The sequence below is a fragment of the Thunnus albacares genome, chromosome 1 (assembly GCF_914725855.1).
Source record: "Thunnus albacares chromosome 1, fThuAlb1.1, whole genome shotgun sequence".
NCBI classification, from domain to species: Eukaryota; Metazoa; Chordata; class Actinopteri; order Scombriformes; family Scombridae; genus Thunnus; species Thunnus albacares.
In genome coordinates this window covers 31,008,796-31,029,101 of record NC_058106.1, presented here as the reverse complement: position 1 = coordinate 31,029,101, position 20,306 = coordinate 31,008,796, and the positions used below count along the sequence as shown (strand labels likewise).

Here is a 20,306-nt window from a genome sequence, read left to right as displayed (position 1 = left end):
TAATTTTAAGGGCTCGCATGCTCAAAAATAATTAGGAACCTGTGATCATGTCTGATCAATTTGAAAGTAGATCAACAGGAAATTAATCGCAAACTATTTTGATAATCAATCCCAAATTCTCTGATTCCGGCTTCCCAAATGAGAATATTTTCTGTTTTATTTAGTCTTTTATGATAGTAAACTGAATATCTTTGGGGGTTTTTGAGAGTGGTTGACATTTTTCACCATGTTCAGATGTTCTATAGATCAAACAACTGATCGATTAATGGAGAAAATGGTCAACAGATTGATCGATAATGAAAATAATCTCTAGTTGCTGCCCTATTTCACAGCCGTGGATGTTTCTTACATGTAAACAAGACAAGTCTAAAACAATTAGAGCAGTATTATCTGATAATAAATGCACCAATAAAGCTCTCATATCTAGTTGACCTACATCTACCACTCTGATGAACCATTACAGAGGACTGGGTCAAGGTGAATTTCAGGGAGTGGAGGTGAATTAATGAAAGCCCAGAAGGGAAACTTGCTTTTTCTCTGCTGACAGTAATACAGTTTGAGGGCCTGCAGTGAAACACCACCTTTACTACCACTAAAGCATATTCTGCACTCACTCACACAGCTCTCAAGTCTTATCTGTCTGTTTCTCTGTGTGTCTCCGTCTGACAGAAATATTCAGAGAGCCAGGAAGAGTGAGAAAAGAGAATGAACCCAGAGGGAAAAGTGAGTCTGAAACTCACAGAAAGAGACTGAATTTAGAGAATGAAGGGAATATAGAGAGACAGAGGCAGACAGAGAGAGAGAGAGACACACACTCATAGACAAGAGGATGTCAAGTTTCCTGAAATCTAAGCTGCGGGAAAGTGAGTCAAAGCAGAAGAAGGGAAGTAGAGAGAGAGAGAGAAATGAAAGAGAGGAAGACTGACGACCTTGTCCGGCTTCAGAATGATGAAACATCACTACGTCTCCTGTCTTTTCACTCTTCTGGCTCCTCCATCCTCAGATCAGTTCAATATTATGCCAAATAACCAGCTTATTCCACCATTTCAGCTATAAATAGCGCCCTCTGATCTGAGAGTTTACTGACAGTTATGTCCATGAATCACACAACAGATGCTTCTTGACCTTTCCTTCCATTTCATCACAACGTTGATTCACCTTAAAGTAGAAGAATTAGATGATTTGTAATCTCATATCAGACTAAATTTCATTGACCAGCAATTTACCTTTTTAAACAGTACACGTACCACTGTTCATTAAGTTAAATGTCAAAACACATGATAGAGAATGTGATTATTACTGGATTTGGGTTTCAGCACGTTAAAAAGGGACATTACCAGTGGTTTCTACTGGATTTTGTTGTGTGCATTTCTCCCACAATTCCAGAAAGCCACTGGTTTCCAATTCATCATTCAGGTCAGTTTGCAAGAAAAATGTTTGAGGCTCCCGGCTTCTATAACATGAGGATTTGCTGCTTTAGAATATAGTAAACTGAATACCTTTGTGTTGTGGACTGTTAGACAAAAAAAGCAATTTGAAGACGTCTCACACTACATGAAATTCAGATGTGAATTTTATGAGGATTTATAGATCAAATGATCAATCGACTGAACAAGAAAAAAATCATCACTTGCAGCCCTACTATTAGCACAATCTTGAAACTGGCTTGAGTGGTATAATCCGTCACAGTGAGCATCAAATTTGCATAATCTTTTCTCAGTTTTACATTACTGTTGCATGGTAAAGTAGTTCAAGTGCAGACTGATCTGAAAAATCTGCATAGCATTATCTCATAATGTTAAAATAACTGACAAAAATGGGTGCAGACTCGATGTTCATTGACGGATTATGAAGTTTCAACAGTCTGCTGATAGATTTTAAAACTGAATACTGTAGAAATGAATGGATGGCTGCCTCTAAAAGGTGGGACTAATTCTGATTTCTAAAACTGTATCGCATGTAGGGCTTCAACTAACGATGTTTTTTGTTATCAATTAATCTGATGATTACTTTCTCTCTTAAGCGTTTTGTCAATAAAATGTCAGAAAACTGTCAAAATGGCGATTATAACTTTTCAGAGTCAAAGGTTAAACCCTCAGACGTCTTGTTTCATCCGACCAACAGCCTAAACCACCAAAATATTCAGTTGACTACCATGTATGACAAAGAAAAGCATGAAATCATCACATTTGAGAAGTTGAAACCAGCTAAGTAAAAAAAAAAGAATGATTTAATCACTTATCAACTGACTAATCGATTCATAGACTACTCGTTGTACTTATAATAGCGTGCATTTGGAAATGGTCAATAAAAATGTAAAGCATGCATGTAGTTAACGACCTGCAAACTGTAAAAACATTGGCATGATCCTTTAAATCTTTTATTATTTATCTTATCTTATCTTATCTTTAAATTCATTTATTTATTCATTAATTTATTTACTGAGGGAACAGATGTTTTATCAGCTTGAGTCACCAAAATCAATCGATCAATAAAAAAACTACAACTTCTATATAAGTGTGTAATCAAGACACTTGAGTCAATGTGGCCGGGGGCCGGGCTGGAACCAGTCCATGCTGGAATCACTGTCCACACCATAATTAAAAATGACTGAAGGCCTCTTAGGCTCGTCTGTGCACACAGCGGAGGATAACTGTGGCCGGTCAGTCTGAATGAAGCACTATGTCTACACCGACTCCCTCCGCATTCCACCGGCCGAACACCAACAGGTGACACGACTGACGCGAAAAATATGACACCGCCTCCCCGAGAACGTGAGGACCTGTTTTTGGAGGAAGTGCCATGTGTGTTTGCTAAATTAAGAGCCTAACTTTGCCATGGGGGGACTATTATTGTTATTGCCTGGAGTAGGCTGGAGAGAGTGAAGGGAGAAGGCAGAGGAAGGAAATTAACATTGAGTACTGCAGGAGTCCCAAGGACAACATTATTAAAAAAACATCAACTGCATGCTACTGTGTGCTCTCATATCTACAACCTCTGCAACTTCTGTACCTATAATGTGTATCTTTTTTCTGCTTTTTGCACTGACTCAGTATTTTAAGACATTTTTCGGACATTCAAAGAAAAGAACATAGTAGCTAAATGTTCTTTATTCAAACAGTTTCAGTCAAAGTTTTAATGTATCTTCAGGTTCAGACGAAAACCAACAAATGCAAAGTGCAAGGTTAAGTCGAAATCTCGTAAAGACTGCTAGATTTATTTTAATGGATTCTCATAAAAGGCAAAAAGGCTGAAAGAAATGGGAACAAGGTCTTTTCCACGTACACACACACACACACAAGTTGCAATGTACTTTCACATTTCTAGTAAACCTCTGATGTTTGTTGTGACAAGCGGATGCCATGTCGAGTTTTAGATTTACTTTGCCGGTAGTAGCTGGTAATGATGACTCCATACGACCGGACGCTGGACTATTGTGGGCTGCTGTGAAGAATGACAAATAACAAAATATGCGACTGGGGGGTTTCTATGAAAAGAGCGCTAGAAAGAGTGGCTGTAAACAGCACCACTCCTCTGTTGTCGCCATGGAGAATTCCACTTCCTGTGTCCACTCCCAGGACAATGACAGCGGCGTTGGGTGAGACAGGAAGTATAGCTCATAGGGCTTCAACATAACAACACCATCAGAGCATTGTTAATACATTTATAGACAGTATTTGACCTTCTAGAAAACAGGACAATGTAGAGCCTCGAACGCTTGTTCATCTTTAAACATTCGAGTTAGTTTTTAAATGCGGGTAGAAAAAGCAGCATTCAAGACTTCACATCCAGCCAACTTGAAGGAAAACAATAAATTTACGGCACCACATACAAACAACAACAACAACAACAACAACAACGGGTGCAAGTGAGGAGTAACAAAGCCAGTTTTGTGCAGAAAACCAGTGTTTAAGAAGAAGGTTTTCCCGCAATGCAACACAACCAGTCATGTGACATTTTAGGCACTCACAGACGGTCACACAGTGGGGACTGGTGTGACTCCACAGTGTTTACCACTAATGTCTTTTCTTAGAAACATGCAAAACTAATTCCTGCAATTAGTATTTGGCTGCGCTGAGAAAATACATAAAACACCCCATGAAAACAGTCTGGTTATCTGGCCGCCAGAGATTTCATGAGAGGTGCAATCTGAGCCTTAACGCCGGACGACATTTTTTTGTCCTGTTTCTAGAGTCCAGACGAAGCGGATGAGACGGCCGTGTCGGCTGATCCTGAAACACCTGCTTCCAAAACCTGTTGCCTCTCCAGCAGTTACGTCTCCGGTAACTCAGCTCTCTGCTGTCTTCAACCAGCCTTTACTCTAAACTATGCACATGTAATGTAACTCTGTCTGCCTTCTGCTCATTCTGGTACAAATATCTTGGAGATCAGGCCTTTTTTTTTTTTATCCCCCCAACCTGTGTATTCATGTATCTTATCCAAGGAAAGCACGTAGACACAGATCTGTGCTGCCGGTGATGTCAGAGTGAAACAAAAGAGCGGTTCAGCATTAGTCAAAAGCCATGAAACTAAATAGCTGTGAGCTAATGCTTAATGTCCCAATGTTATCAGCAGCCAGTTTAGCATAGGTTTATACAAAGGAACAGTTAGTCATTGTAATGAATGGCGTCGGTGCATAATAAAACAACTACACAATTACTGTGAAAATAATGACAAAGATCAAATCTAAGATGTCACTACTTGCTCCGTGCATCAATGTTATTTTAAATGTAATCAGTGAGATATTTTGTTTTTCTGTAACATCCTGTGTTCTTCATATTGGAAGAGGCTGGTTTGCCTTGTCGTGTATGACTATGAGTCTAAAACAAGACTCTTGCTTTTGGATCAACCTCACATTTACATTTTATTGTTTTAGAGAGTGGAAAATGTTTTCCATTCAGACTCCATTCTAGCTCTGGAAATATCAATATGAGGCTGCTACAGTCTACATTTGGCTGGTGGAGTAGGAAAAGTACACCATCCCACAATAAAATGGGCCAGGCGCATCATCAACAGCTGCTTTAAAAGCATAAAGTGTTTAAGTTTAATGTTGCTCTGGGAAAATTATGTCCGGTGATTTATATTTTGACTTTTATATTCTAAAACACAGCAGAAAGGCTTTTAAATCTCAGCGTATTTGGACTGTGGTACAAATTTGCCAACTTTATTAACACCCATAAACTGCTGCTAAAAAAAGGATCACACATAAATGCCAACTGAAACAACTGCATGACACATGCATGTGAGAAGCAACGCTGACATATGCTGCTTGGCATGAATATGAAAGCAAAGAAAGACCCATAACTGGCGTCTTAAAAAGTTAAATATTCCCAGCAAGGTGCTAAAAACTGTATAATTGACCAGACTGATCCAAATCTACTGTAGGAAGAGGAGGGAGGAGAAGAGGAAGACTAGGAGGTATCATTGACCTGGATTATGCACACTCCATTTCCCCCTCAGAATAGGAGTCTGTTGGGCCAAACGGACCCATTCAGCTGCCCCTTGCCTGGGGGAAAGACAGTACTGAGGAGCAGCCAGGGCATCGGCACGTTTCCTCCGGACACATTCAACATTTCTAACAAAAACAAGACCGGCTGGGAGGCTGTGTGTGCAAAAAATCTAACATCGAAACACAAACGGGCACAGCGCATGCACAGGACTGCGAGTCGGTCTGCATACACGAATACACGCTTACGATAAGAGAGGCTGCAAATGCCAAAAGGACTCATCTCGTCTTTCATAGCTGAGTGGAGATGAGCAGTAATGACTGTAGCTGCTCACACAGCACAGTGCCAAGATGCCTTCAACCTCACAGTGATGAACACAGACGTCTACTAATGTGAAGCCACAGATCAACACTTTTTTTTGCACCTGCGACCAGGTCAGATATAGACACAAAACATAACTAAAATTAAATTTAAAAAAATAAAAGAGTTCCTTTTCAACCTTAGGGTAAATACATGGAGTTGCCATCTTCATGGCCAATTAATTAGAATTAATTTGATCAAATTAGCTGTCAAAGGATTCTTTTGTGAAGTGTTGCATAATGACACAGAGGGAAGATTTTCTTCCTTCGGGGCATTCAACACCTACGCTGAGCTATTCCAAAGATATCACTATGAATCATGTCACACATAAGTGATCAAAGGAAAATGTTATAATATAGTATAGCAGTGCAAAACTACACTCAAGGGCATGTTTGTATATTGTCATACTTAACTTAAAGCAACTACAAACCGACCGCACATAATTAGACTATCTGACGTCTTTGTATGATGCAACACAGTAGATACTAGCGGCTGCAACTAACCATTGTTTGAATTATTGATTAACCTGTCAATTGTTTTCTCGGTTAATCGAATATTTGTTTGGTTTGTCCGAAAATGGTGAAAAATGTCGCTCACTGTTTCCCAAATCCCAAGATGCAACCTTGTTTTGTCCCAACAGTCCACAACCCCAAGATATTCAGCAATAAACCAGAAAATATTCATATTTAAGAAGCTAAATATTTCAAACACACTGAAAGAAAAAGTTAATAAAAACAAAGACAGATTATTTTTTTTTACAAATTCACTGTCTACAATTTTGTTTCTAAGTTTCCTTGATATGTTACTTTAATATATGTTAATATATTCAGTTTTCTGATGGTTTCAAGCAGACAACTTTTATGTAATTGTACATGTTATTTATTTTTAGATTTATTCATTATAACTGAAATTTGTCTTAATAAACTGTACCTTTCTTGTCAATCAAAAGCTTTGCCAGTAATGTGTCGATTCCTTTGAGGTTCGTAAAAGTAACACTGACAAATCAAACTTAAGAGAAACTTGAATCCGGATCATTTAAGCGACAGAAACAGTCACTTCACCAGCTGATAGTAATGACAGGTCATCACGTCTGAATGTTAAGCATAATTTTAAGCACATCTGTTTAACGTATTAGGAAAAAACATGACCTGTAATTACAGGGCAGTGTTACAGAGGCTCTCGCTGTCTCTTCTAAGGATAGGGGCTGATGGCTGTCTCTGTGCCTTCAGCAGACCGCAGGCTTTGAAATCTGAGCCCGGTGCTGCAGTCTGAGCCGCAGTCGACTGAGAGACAGCAAGAGCTGCAGTGTGATGATAATGCAGGTTTGGTTGCAGGCTTCAATGAGATGACAGAAGATGTTGGCGAGAATCTCTGGAGAGAGGCTATGTATAAAAAGTTATGCCGTCATGCTTTATTGCACACCCAAAGCTTGTAGTGAGATGATGTGGAGCGACGTTTGCTGAACTGTGGTCGAACAAGAAATAAACATGATTTTCTGGGTTAAAGGAAAATTCTGGCCTCAAATAGTCTAAACTTTCACTGTTATGTATCATTACACTGTGACCTTCATGTGTTGTAGGAGATATTCTGCAAGGAAACATGGGACCTTTATTGTATCCACTTTGCTTCATCTACTTCTCCTTCAGTTTTGTGACTTCCTTCATTTCCCAGAATGCCTCTGACAACCTCAGACAACATGCATGGTCTTGTTTTATTCAGCCGGGTTTCATGTGTGCGTGCAGATAGTGATAACAGTAGAAAACCAGGACCAAGAGAGACAAGAATTTGTAGACAAAAGCTCTACCGCTGAGTCCCGTAGTCAAAACTAGAGCTGCAACAATTAGTTGATTAATCAATGGACAGATAATGAATAGGCAACTATTTTGATAATTGAATAATCGTTTTGAAGAAATACAAAGATTCTCTGGTTCTTGCTTCTTCAATGTCTTCTAGATGATTTAGTCTTCTATGATAGTAAACTGATGTGAGCTGTCAACATACACATCTATGTTTAGAAGATTTACACATAAGGAAGGGAAATTATAATATTTTATTTCTACCAATCAATGCCATTCTGCTTATCGGTCCAATTCTTTATCGATTCCCTTACTGATTCCTGATCAATTTTCTGGGTGGAAAAAAGTAGGCCTATACAGGTTTTCTGCTTCAATGCAACTGTTTATTATCCAAGTCTGAACACTGTAGAAACAGAGTAGAAAAAGGCCGCAGCAGGCTGAAGCAAGTGATTTTACTCAGAGAAGGGATTGTTTGGAGATCATCTCCAAGTTCCTTCAGTATTACTGTACTGCACTGCAGTGTGGTGAGCCAGCGTCCTGTCAGCGAGCCCGTTAGGCCCGGTTGGTAACAGCCAACGGTCCTCGGTCCATTAGTTAGCTCTGTTAGCTCCAGCAGTGGACCAACAGAACAGCACAGCTCTCCCTGCAGCCTGGCCCGGTCACAGTACCGGGTTAACACCGGGTCACCTCTGTTATTCTGGGTGTGTTTTATTTGCTGTTTCAGTTCAACCACCATGACTCCTTGTTGCAAGTTTCCAGCAGCATAGACACGAGTTTGACATTGTGTTGCAACATTCAACTGTCAGAAAAACATGCCTGCATCGATAAAAGGAATTGATAAGCTCATAGACATGATGGATAGGAAAATTTCAAACCAGTTCTCAACTGGAACCAGTTCTCAATTCCCACCTATCTCACCCAAAGTGACCACGTCTCCACAGAGTCTTAGCATCAAGAACAAAACTACTTAGTCCACTTTCTCAGAACAATACTGCATTCTCTCAGCTGAGAAGGTCAGTACAGTCCGACCCTCCTTCTGAGCCCTTATTAAACGCATACTGGTTTCAATTCTCCATCCTCCAAAACTAGGACTCGGGAAAATCTCATTACAGTTGGCATTTGAGTCTACTTTCATAGCTCACCTGCTCTGTGGTGCAACTCAGCCAGCATGACATGAAGAGCAAAAATATTTGCCAAGCTGAGACAGCTTCACTGTGAAGTGGGCTCTTCTGAGCTGAGTGGAGGACTCTGACTTTGTGCAGACAATAAAGACCCTCTAATCGTCTCCAATGTGTCTGACTGTAATCGTTCAACCAGACTACTAAGTTACTGCAGTTCATGCCTGCTCTGAAATGCATCAATGGCTAATCAGAATTAATGCAGGTGAGTGCCAAAGTGTACGCACAGATACATTAAACTGGACATTGTGGCACATTGAGCCTCAAGAGAGTTCAGTGGAGGGTGCACACATCCTTTCAGGACAAATCTTAGGACTGGATGTTTGATGATCTCAAGGTTATGCAAGGCTTTATTTGTGTTGTCAGAGACTTGTGTGACTCAGGCTCATTGAACAGCCTGGCAGCAGTGCAGATATTCCCTTCTCAAGTTTTTAAGCGAGCCTCACCCTTCTAACCAATCAATGGAGGCCAAAGTCAGGGGTGGGAGCTCACAGCTGTCAATTAATACGTGAACATATTCTGGCCTACTACTCCTTTTGTACTGAAGTTCCAAGCATTAGCTGGTGGAAGACGTCACTACAGCTTAATCACGGGCTAGCAAGCTCCTGACACCTGCAATCAAAGAACTCCCAGTGCTTCCAGTCGCCAGAGAGAAGTCAATACATGGATGCAGGAACAGAGTAGTTTGCGTGCGAGTCTCATGCTAGCGCTAGCTTGAGTTCAAGAACTGGCATTTTGTTGTTTTAACTATCATCATTTGATACAAGAAAACAAAGAGATATCATACCTCTGTCGCACCTGTACAATCCTCTTTATTTCTTATCTTAATAACAGAAATGTTAAGAAAAGTTTAATCCGTATCTGAAAGTAGATCTGCGTCAGAATACAAGTCACATGTTAAAAAGCATGGAAAGTTCATTCCAAGATTTTTTTCAGCAGCAGTTTGATGGCGAGAATGATGAAAATGGCCCTGTCTTACAATGTTAAAAAATTCTTTACCAAATACAAGGATCTACACCTGTTTCTTGGCCCCAGTCTTAATCTTCCACCAAATTTCATTGAAATCTATTTACAAGTTTTTAAGCTATTCTGCTAAATAAGAGACAAATGGGACTGAAACAAAACCTCCTTGGAAAAGGCCACAAGTGCATGAACCTCATTAGCAAATTCAGATTAGATATAGCCTACCATAAAAGCCATTTCCCAACATTAGTTCACAACAGTTGCACTGTCCAGTAAATACTGTAAATGTTTGACAGATTTTGCGGTACTACACAAAGTTACAGTGGCAGTTTTCCTGCTGAATATATTTACTCCATCATACTTCCTTCTATCATCATTTCAGAGTTAATGGTTAGACTTAGGAGTAATCTTTAAGTAGCCTATATCATCTGGTCATTTACTACACTGATAACTAAAGAGTAGATTAGACAGGAGTAGCATTCCAACTATTAGTGAGTAGCCTATGTCTCAGGCTGCGTTTCAAAATCAACCTTATCATTGCCTGTTTGCTGTCAGTTACCCACAACTATCTCCGCTTTTCCTCCCCTCTTGTCTCATTCTGACAGAGCACAGACTACTGTAAACTGACAGAATTCCTCACACAGATAAGCGTGAGCGGTACTCTGCTGCTGAGAACAAACTAAACTTTCTCTTTTCCTGTCTTACTGACTATCTTTAATCCCAAACAAAGGCAAAGCATCACATCCATTCAGTAAGGTTTTAGTGATTGTTAATTTGGCACTGAGTGGGAGTTAAAAACACAAAACACATCACCAGCTGGTTGACTATCCAAATTAACATTTTACTTTTCCTGATGTTATGGAATATATGAAGGCCATTACTGCCATATGGAGGATTGATTAAAAAAAAAAAAACATAGTTTTGACTCAGAGTAAAGTACTTTCATAGCTGCATGGCAGCATTGCTCTGCAGATGGACCGTATTGTGTACCATTACACAAGAGCACATGCCTGGGGATTAACCATGGGCCCTGTCCTGTCTGTACCATAAGGCTGCAGGGGACCAGTAGCTATTGTCACAGCTGTGTCACAACACACACAAAAATTCACCAAATCACAATTTCAGTTTCCAGTGCTCATCTGCAGTAACGTGGCCACTGGTAGTTAGCAGCACCTGTTCAGTGCACCCGTTGGTGTCATCATGCATGCTCTTTACTGATAATAACACTGTACCGCGACTTAAGTCTCATTTTACTACTTTTAAAAATCTGAGTCATTCCTCTGATTACTGGTTTGCACGTCTATCCGCTAACCATCAACTTCCTTATACCAAAAAATGTATTATGAAGTAAGCTTCCATATCCACATCGAACGTCATCATTTATGTAACACAGTCATCTTTGACTCATGCAATTATTCAGAGCATATTAGTAAAAACTATACAGTAGATAAAGGAAACTGAAGGTTTTCAATACTAAGCAAACTACCTTCTTTGCAAGATATTCAACTTTCTGTGATTACTCAAACTTGGACTAAATTGTCACGTGGGTTTCTCAACACAAACACGAAATATTAAACATTCACTTCCCCTGTCCAAAACAAATCCTTGGAGGACAGAATTTAATATAAGTGGATATAAACTGAGCTTCCAACCAGATAAGTATTGTTTGTTGACTCCATTTTCCATTTTAGGGATTAATTAAAAAGAACAAGTTAAGCTCATTTCACATAAACAAAATTGCAAAGGGCAACACAATGCACTTTCTTCTCTCCGTCTCACTCCAGCTACTGTTAGCACCAGTGAGTTAATGAGGGGAAATGCAAAACGCGGGGAAGCTGAGCCTTTGAGGCCAAAGCCTCCCTCATATAATGGCCTACTAAAGAAAGGGGAGCTTTGTTCAGTGCAACACAAGCAGGTTCCTCTTTAATGACTTCATGTGCATGCCAATCACTTACGCCATACAATCCCATCATGCGGCCACAACACTTTTTCAGGACATCGCCATCATGTGAGCGTGCGGCACGTGACTTGTGATTCTGCGATTCGGTTCAGCAGGTAACACCTTAGGGGCTGCTGACGGGGTCGTTCCCATTTTGAGATTACGTTAGAGACTGTGGTCGCAATGCTCATAGGAGATTTGTGGATGTGCAGAGCAGCGGTCACAGCACAGAGGGTTGTTATCCTGATTATTAAGAGAAAAAAACATGCACGTTGGAGGAGCCGCTGCGCTTTTATGAATTTGTGTTTTAACTAACAGTTAAAGCTGCAGTTCTACAGAAGCTGTAGCTATGAAATACCAGTGAAATACAGTATGTGGGCCGATTTAATCATCACAATCATCAGTGTTGACATTAGAGTCAGCGTGATGAGAGAATGATGCATAAATGTAAAACAGCTTTTTATATGCATGGTAAAATAAATAATTCCCTCTATTTCCCCCTATTCTGTTATTAAGTCATGTGTTTAATATCATATGTTTTGTAAATAAAACTGTAGAAATGGCACCTGATATCGATATTATGCTATGAAAATCACACCACAATGAAAAATCAAAATGTAAGTTAAAGTTGATATGATATTCGGGTATTATGATCATATACAAAGCAGATATACTGCTGTAGACAAACCAGTAGCAATAACTCTCTTATTTCCCTCATTCAAATTTTGAGACCTGTAAAATTCACCAACTACAAACATGTTTCAAAGCTAGGCTATAAATAAAGCAGACTGAATTCTTGCTGATATATATTTGATGACAGGAGATTTTAGAGCTGCAGAGTGACGCTGCTCTTTCTGCAGTCATGATGCCTCAGTTGGTCTGCATTTAAAATAGGCTGCAGCATGTATATATGACCCACTCAGACTGGGAGCACGTGTCTTCAGAGGTCCAGGACTGTGTGAAGTAAACTAAAGTATCGCCATCTAATAAAATAATTCAGGGGGTCACATACTCGAGAAACATAATAAAGTAGCTCCCATTTTCTTTTATGTACAGTTTTCCTTGATATAAGGAGAGATATCACTAAAATGACTTGAAAGCTTGAAGCTGAGAGGTCGACATTGATTTTTAAACACAGAAATGTTATTTTTTCCAAATCATATTTATCGGTGCAGCTCTGAGTGATTGAGAGTTTCAATGTGAATTTGTATGAACTGGAATAGGAAATGAGAAACAAGACCGGCCAAAAGTAAGGCCACACCCCGGGTTGAACCAGGGTGACAGGACACAATGAACAAGGTGACATAACCTGAAGTCGCTAATTGTTCCCTGTCACAACCTGACTCAAGGCTGGACGAAGGAGAGGCAGGTAGAGGACAAGGAGTCTGTCCATTGAGGGTCGTCACATCCCCCAATAGGAGCGCTGACTGAACCCCAGATTATGTGGATGTGAAACTGATTAAACTTTACATTTTTGTGATTGAGCAATATGTTTGCCTTCAAATTGCGACAAGTCTTAGAGAGGTTTTGAAAAGTTCTCTCGGGTATTCAAAGTACACTTAAAAAAAGGAAGTTTGTTATTCTAATCCTGCAAAATCCATATAAGCACAAAGAACCTCCAACAGCCACACAAACGCGCTCTTCCAAAGACTCGAAACTGAGCTTTAAGCCCTTCAAAGCACAGCTTCGATCTTTCAGGTGGTGTCAGTGATAACACTCAATAAAGACGCTGCCTGATGTGATAGAAACTGAGGCCAGTCTTTTAGAAATAGCAGACAGAGGGCCTGTGGGGTGTCAGATGTCGACAGGGGCCAGTTGCTGGAGTCTCAGCCTGGGCCGCCTCTCATGCTACAGCAGCTGTGTCTTCTCAGACCTCACATTCCTACGGGACAGGCCCACTTTACTCTCATCACCTGTGCAGATCTGAGGGTGGGACAAGCTCTCGGGGAACCTCACAGCTACTCGCAGAAATCCACTTGTTAATCTAATAGGGGTATTATATAATTGTCACACAAATGAAATGTTAAATGGGAGATTAAAAATGATAATCAGGAGTGCCCTGGTGGCCCGAGCATTAGAGCAGTGACCATGACGTCCTTTGTTTGAGTCAAACTGGGGATCTTTGTTGCAAGTGGTTCCCCCATCTCCTTCTCTGTTCATTTTCTTGCCATTTATCTACTGTCAACTCTGCATTAAAAGGCATAAAACCAGTGGGGAAAGATAATCAGCAAGTACAACAAGGTACTGTAACTATAAAATCACCATAAACACAATGTGGACCAAATACAAAATATCTTAAAAGGTACATAAGGGAGCCATTTAACAGAATAATCTCTGGTGTTGTAAGTTTGCAGTGGGGAAGTGTCGACTCTGTCCAGTGACACCCATGATTCAGCAGCTTCTTCACTCCATTAGGTCTCCCTGTACAATTACAGCTGCTTTGCAGTCTGTATTGCCTCCACTGCATTATAAGCTGTACTGTCTGACCTCCACTAAATAATACATGGAAACATTTTACCCCACCCCACTGCAGCCACACACTCAAACCAGCACACCCCTTCTTCCTATTCCCTAATGGACACGAGCACAACATTGCCAGATTTGTGTGCGTACCTGGGGACAAATCCAACAGGGATTTATTTTCATTTTGACTTAAAAAAAAAAAAAAGCGCAGCACACATTCTTCAGTATCACATTTCATAAGGATGATTTGAGTGGCTTTGAATGTAAAAGCAGGCACTTTGAAGTAGCAATGTGAAATGACATGTCACTGAGCAGCAGCCTGAACTTTTACAAGCTTTCACACCACACACACACACACACACACACACACACTCACTCTCTCTCTCTCTCTCTCTCTCTCTCACACACACACACACACACACACACACACTTTAGTCATTCAACAAAAGCACTGAGCACATACACACCTTAAAGGCATGGCAACTGCAAACCATCTCTCAAATGTGTGGAGATTAAAAGGTTTTTCTTCCAAAGTCTAGAAGTGATTTGGAGACTCATTGGCTGCTGCTTTGAGCCCCAAACCTCTGTTCCCACTGTGAGGAGCAGCCCACCACACTGGAGTGTATATAACTACTAAACAGCACACACTCTTACCTCCAGACGTGAAGGCTGAAGTAAATAATAAGTGGAGCTCAAGTTATAGCCGGAGCTTTCTCTTCTTCTCAGGATGTGCTGCAGCACTTGTAGCCACACAAAATGCTTAAGTCTCTATTTAATTCCCTGCATTCCCACTGAATAAATGTTTTCTTCTTCTTCTTCTCTCTCTCTCTCTCCCGCCGCTCACCTCCGAACAACTCCTCGAAATTCAAGTCCGTGCTGAAGAGTTGCGCATTTTTTTTTATCCGAGCGTGTTAGCTGTTCAGATGTAATTAAAAACGCAGTCCTTCGCAGCTCGGTGACGGTCGCTGTAAACTCCTCTCTGGCTTGCTAATCAGTGCGGCCACTCACACAGGCGCGTTCACGCTCCTCCTGGGGCGGGGAGACAAAATACTCAGCGACACAACAGGAAGTGAGCACGAAATAGCACGACAGCCGTGTACACACAGTACACCGCACGCTTTCAGGTGATATGTAAACCAAGCCTGGGCGTTTATTTTATTATTTTTAAGAGCTTATTCTCATGGGAGCAATGTTGTTTTCTACATATGTAATTGTTGTTTCTCTTTCTACACCATAAACGTATACTGGTGATCGTTCAGTGCTTGTACGTAATGAAACAAACTGCCAAGCTTTCAGTTAATGTTCTTAGAAGTCACCCGGATGCAAGCAGCCAATCACAGAAGGGCTCGGCTCCTCCCAACTGTCGCACAATGTGTACGGTGTTCTTGAAGCGGTTTACGTTAGCCACTGCAATGAGGGACAAGACTGCAGTTTTCGTGATTCTTTCTATTTGAATGTGTCGTTTTTCAGGTATGGACGTTGAATTAACGGCATGTGTTTCCACTTGGCGGAGCACGGTTAATGCTCTGCAGGATGAAACGGCTGTCCGGTTGAGTTGTTCAGCTTCGTGTGATGATGAGAGTGGCGGTTAGGCTAACTCTTGCTAACGCTTAAAAAACGGTGAAGTAAACGCAATGCAGTAATGTGATACTCCGCAGCGGCGTTACCGGACACCGGGTCCCCGCAGTTTGTCCGTTAAGACCGACAAAACGTCATTGTGATGATTTGAAAAATAACTGGCTGTTAACACGAAAAAATTAGCACATAGCAACATAACTTACAAGAGCCAGACACAAAGTCAGATCGAACTAAAGTTGTGTAAATTTAACAGTTGGTGGAAAAAGTATTCAGATCCTTTACTCCTTTAAGTTAGAAGTACCACTACAGCAATGTAAAAATACTCCATTACCAGAAAAGGTCATGCATGAACAGCCCTACTTAAGTAAAAGCACCTAAGTATTAGCAGCAAAATCTACTTAAAGTATTAAAGTAAAAGTGCTCATTTCGTCCCTCTGACTGATATATTATTAGTATGTAAGCAGCATTTAGCTGCTGGTGGTGGAGCTAGTTTGAACTACTTTACCTACTGAATAATTCAACTCATAATGTGAACACTCTCTTTGTCCTACACTGTGTAGATGTATATAGATTTTATTTTTTTAATCGTTAACTGTACATATATATATATCCAGTTGACACACATAGGCCTACATAATTTATTTAAACTCAAATTTATATTTATATCTATATTGGTATTCATACTTGTGTTCATATTCGCTTTTTTGCACACATAGTTTTGATCATGTCAATATGCATGCACATAGCCTTTATACTTCTATTCATATTCAGCTTTTTTGCAAGCACATAGTTTTTGTCATGTCCATATGCAAGCACATAGTACACCCCCACTACACAGACATGCATATTACTGTCCCTTTCTTACACTGTTCTGTTTATTGTTCAGTGTTGATGTTTATTTCTTTTTCTGTTGACATATGCATCACATTGAATTCTTTGTACATAAAGTCATCACATCTGAGTAGTTAAACGCATCACATTTATGGCATATTTGCTTAGAAAAATGACAAAAACAATTATTCGACAATCAAAATAGTCTGTCGATCGATGAATCAACTACTCATTGCAGCTCCACAGGAGAATAAAGATCACAATACAGTTCAAGAAAGACATGAATAGTCCCAAATCATAGTTGTTGATTATTTCTGTCAATCGATTGTCTATTGATGGACTAACTGTCTCAGCGCTAAAATCTTCTGTATTTTTCAGACTGACATTTTGTGACCGTGCTGGAGGATGGACCCTGTAGTGCTGAGCTACCAGGACAGCCTGTTGCGGCGCTCTGATGTGTCCTTACTGGAAGGGCCTTACTGGCTCAATGACCAAGTCATTGGTTTTGCCTTTGAGTACTTTGTCAATGAGCGCTTCCGAATCCTTGGGGAGACCATCATCTTCATCAGCCCGGAGGTCACCCAGTTCATCAAGTGTGCTTCTTGCCAAGACGAATTAGCCCTATTTCTAGAGCCGCTGGACCTGGCCTCCCGTCGCTGGGTCTTCCTGGCCGTCAACGACAACTCCAACCAGACCGCCGGGGGATCCCACTGGAGCCTTTTGATCTACCATCACAACTCCAACCACTTTGCTCACTATGACTCTCAGAACGGCAGCAACTCACTGCACGCACGGCGCATCGCTAGCAAGCTAGAGCCCTTCTTGGGCGCGGGGAGAAAAGCGCTGTTTGTGGAGGAGCCCTGCCCGTCGCAACAGAACAGCTATGACTGTGGCATGTATGTTATCTGTATCGCAGAGGCCTTGTGTGAGAAGGCCAGGGTGGAGGGTTCACCGCGCCTCCCTGTGCAAATCATCACCCCAGCCTACATCACCCAGAAGAGGGCTGAATGGTGCAGACTGATCCAGAGTCTAGCTCAGAATGATCTCTGCTGCGCTCTGTCTTTTCCTTAGCACGTTCCTCACTATATGCAGAGCTGTCAGCCCCCCCCCCCACATATCTACTGCTGGAGCCTATGAATGCACTCCTTAAATACAGTATATAAATATTTATGAAATATATTTCTATTACAGTCTCTATCATACTCCATAATAGCTTAAAAAGTAAAGTAATGTAATGAATCTTTTACGATTCATTGAACAACTGCCGTCATGTTTATCCCTTGTATATGCACAGCAACATACAACATGTAAACAAGAACACCAGCATGCCTATAAAAGGAATTTACTCCATTGTACATATTTAGTGAGGGTGGAGAATATGTAATCTGGAAGAGGTGACGCAGGTTTTTCTTTACTTCATTTTTTTTTTCCGTTTGGAGCGAATGTAGAAATGTTTACACAGATTATTGCTCAGGGTCATTTTAAATGAACTAGTATTGACAATAAGAATGTGCATCTTAAATTCAGCTCCTGCTTTCCGTCATTGGTTCCGATCACACATTGATTCTCAGTTTGAACGAGCTTACTGCCTGCAACAAGCAAACTCATATTTTTTGAAACTGACACAAATTGCTGTATGAGGGTGGGACGTGCTCTGTGTGCCGTGAGTGTTTGTGGGACAAAAGGCGATGTTGAGCGGTGGAATGTACGTTATGTTCTCTCACAAAAAGCAAATATCAAACTTGTTCATTGATCTAATAAATTTTACTGTTGTCACATTTTTGGTGACAAAATGGTCAATTTGATTTGTCATTTCTTTAAAGTCTAAACTGCTTTTTTAAAATCAAGTTCAAGTCTTTTCATGTAATAAATATGTCGACACTTTTACAATAATTTTTTCTATTTTGAATACAAAGAGTTGACAGCACCAGTAAAATTTTGGACATACTTTCCCATTCCCTTGAATGAGAAAGTGTCTCCAAACGTCATGTATATGTACATTTACTATTGCATGAATGAATATAATTATTTCTCACTGTGTTATTTTTAGCACATGCAAAGATAACCTCCAGCTTTAGGTACAGTTATGAGCCAATATGCAACAGACGAAGGCAATTATGCTGATAAAATTATGACATATCAGGCAAAATACATAAAAGAATAAGCAAAAAAGATTAAGAATATGACAAAACATTCAAGAAAACTTTTAAATTCTCAGTGCCATGAACAATTCTGTCAGCACCCAACATGCCAGGCCTACTTTACAGTAGCTCATCTATGCAAAGAATTACATCTTATTTTTGTAGTATAAAAAAGTAACATTATATAAAGTAGAGACATTGATGAGAAGGAAGTGTAAACCTCATTTGTATTTTAATCTTAATAAATCTGTAGCATTTAAGATATTTAAATCACAGAAACAAAGATTCTCACTTAACGAGCATTTTTAGTGCTTCTATTAAAAGTACGATTGTCCCTTTATTGTATTTATAAACTAAGAAAAGCCCACAGGAAGGCCAAACTATTCTTTATTTATAACTTAACTATTCAGAGTCAGACTGAGGCCCTTGACATATTTATGGACGAGCTTAGCTGTATCAGTTGGAACAGGATTTAAGGTTTCAACAGGGATAGACATGCATCAAAGTAATGCTTACCACATGCAGACCAGGGGTGGGATGAATGAATATGTTTCACAGAAACCTCAGATACCTTCAGGAAGAGGGAGTGTGAATGAATAAGCGAGCATTTTCCCCGTCTTGTATTATGTAACTGCCTACCTGGAAAGCAGTTTTCCTTACTATAGTGGTTTAATAGTTTACCGTTAATGGCTCTCTGGAAGCAACCTGTTGTTGAAAAGTTAGATATAATTGAGGGGGATTTAAAATCTGAAAAGGTAGTTTTAAAAAAGGGGCGTTTAAAAACCTGACTACACAAGTTTAGTTGTGTAAGTTAATTGACCATATGCGGTGTAATTAAGAGTTCTCATTAATGGTTCCAGCAACAGAAAAAGGGCACAACCTCCTGATCTGGCTGACTGCCCTGAACTGGTCTTAAATTTACACCGCTTGGACTATTTCCACCCTGTGCTCTCCTTCCTCTGGCATCCTGTGCTCATTTACATCCCACAGGTATATTTCACCCAGAGTAACCAGTCAGACCAGCCTTCAGGGTTTACTATTATCCTCACAAAATGCCACAAAACTGGGGCATTCACCACCCTGGCGGCACACTGCATTAGTGAGACAAAGCACCCGTGGAAAGGCACATTAATTTAGACAGATTTGCTTCTTAATGGCCTATTCACCGAGTTCACTCCATGAGTGCTTACAAGGAAGCTGAACTTGACTTTCTCTCTGTTGTCTTCTCAAGTCTTGGTACTCTAACCTAGCGTACCAAACTTTTTGTTTCATAATTTGAAGGAATATTTACACAGGGGGACTTTGTTATGCACTGGATAACCTTAAATGAGATGGATAAACCTAAATCCTACAAAATCCTGTTTCCTGGTCTTTGCTCTTTTGGCAACTGACACACAGTTTTCTGTGGCATGAAAACAGAGCTTCTTAGTAGAGGTGGTTTTGTTCTGCTGTAAACCAACAGAAGGCTTATTGATAATCTCAGTCCTAATTAGAAAGGAGGTCATTATTCACCAGCAGGACGCCGGTTTGAGTTACTGTGTCATTAAGTATCTGACCTGCTGAAGTGTACAGGAGTCTCTAGCAAACGGAGACACAAGTATCGCTACAGG

At 40.3% G+C, this 20,306-nt stretch overlaps 2 protein-coding genes across 8 annotated transcripts in view; one reads left to right on the top strand and one right to left on the bottom strand.

Annotated features, from left to right (window-relative positions):
• myo9aa (myosin IXAa) overlaps positions 1-15,168 on the bottom strand; it is a 110,664-nt gene extending 95,496 nt beyond the window's left edge. For 4 of the 7 annotated variants that reach the window (XM_044354790.1, XM_044354815.1, XM_044354824.1 and 1 more), the window contains exon 1: positions 14,801-15,167. The gene's annotated coding sequence lies outside the window, so the exon portion shown is untranslated. Of the gene's footprint in view, positions 1-14,800 lie in introns of all 7 variants that reach the window. The other 3 variants (XM_044354782.1, XM_044354835.1, XM_044354799.1) reach the window with 1 other exon arrangement.
• A 328-nt stretch (positions 15,169-15,496) lies between these two features.
• Positions 15,497-18,355, top strand: senp8 (SUMO peptidase family member, NEDD8 specific). The gene is made up of 2 exons (XM_044354848.1): positions 15,497-15,616; positions 16,934-18,355. Exon 2 carries the CDS (start codon positions 16,961-16,963, stop codon positions 17,624-17,626), a length of 666 nt encoding a protein of 221 aa, XP_044210783.1. The 5' UTR covers positions 15,497-15,616; positions 16,934-16,960; the 3' UTR covers positions 17,627-18,355.
• Positions 18,356-20,306: the final 1,951 nt, after the last annotated feature.

What these genes read in the sequence shown, in the direction of transcription:
- senp8 (XM_044354848.1), top strand. Translation starts at nt 16,961, where the DNA reads ATGGACCCTGTAGTGCTGAGCTACCAGGACAGCCTGTTGCGGCGCTCT.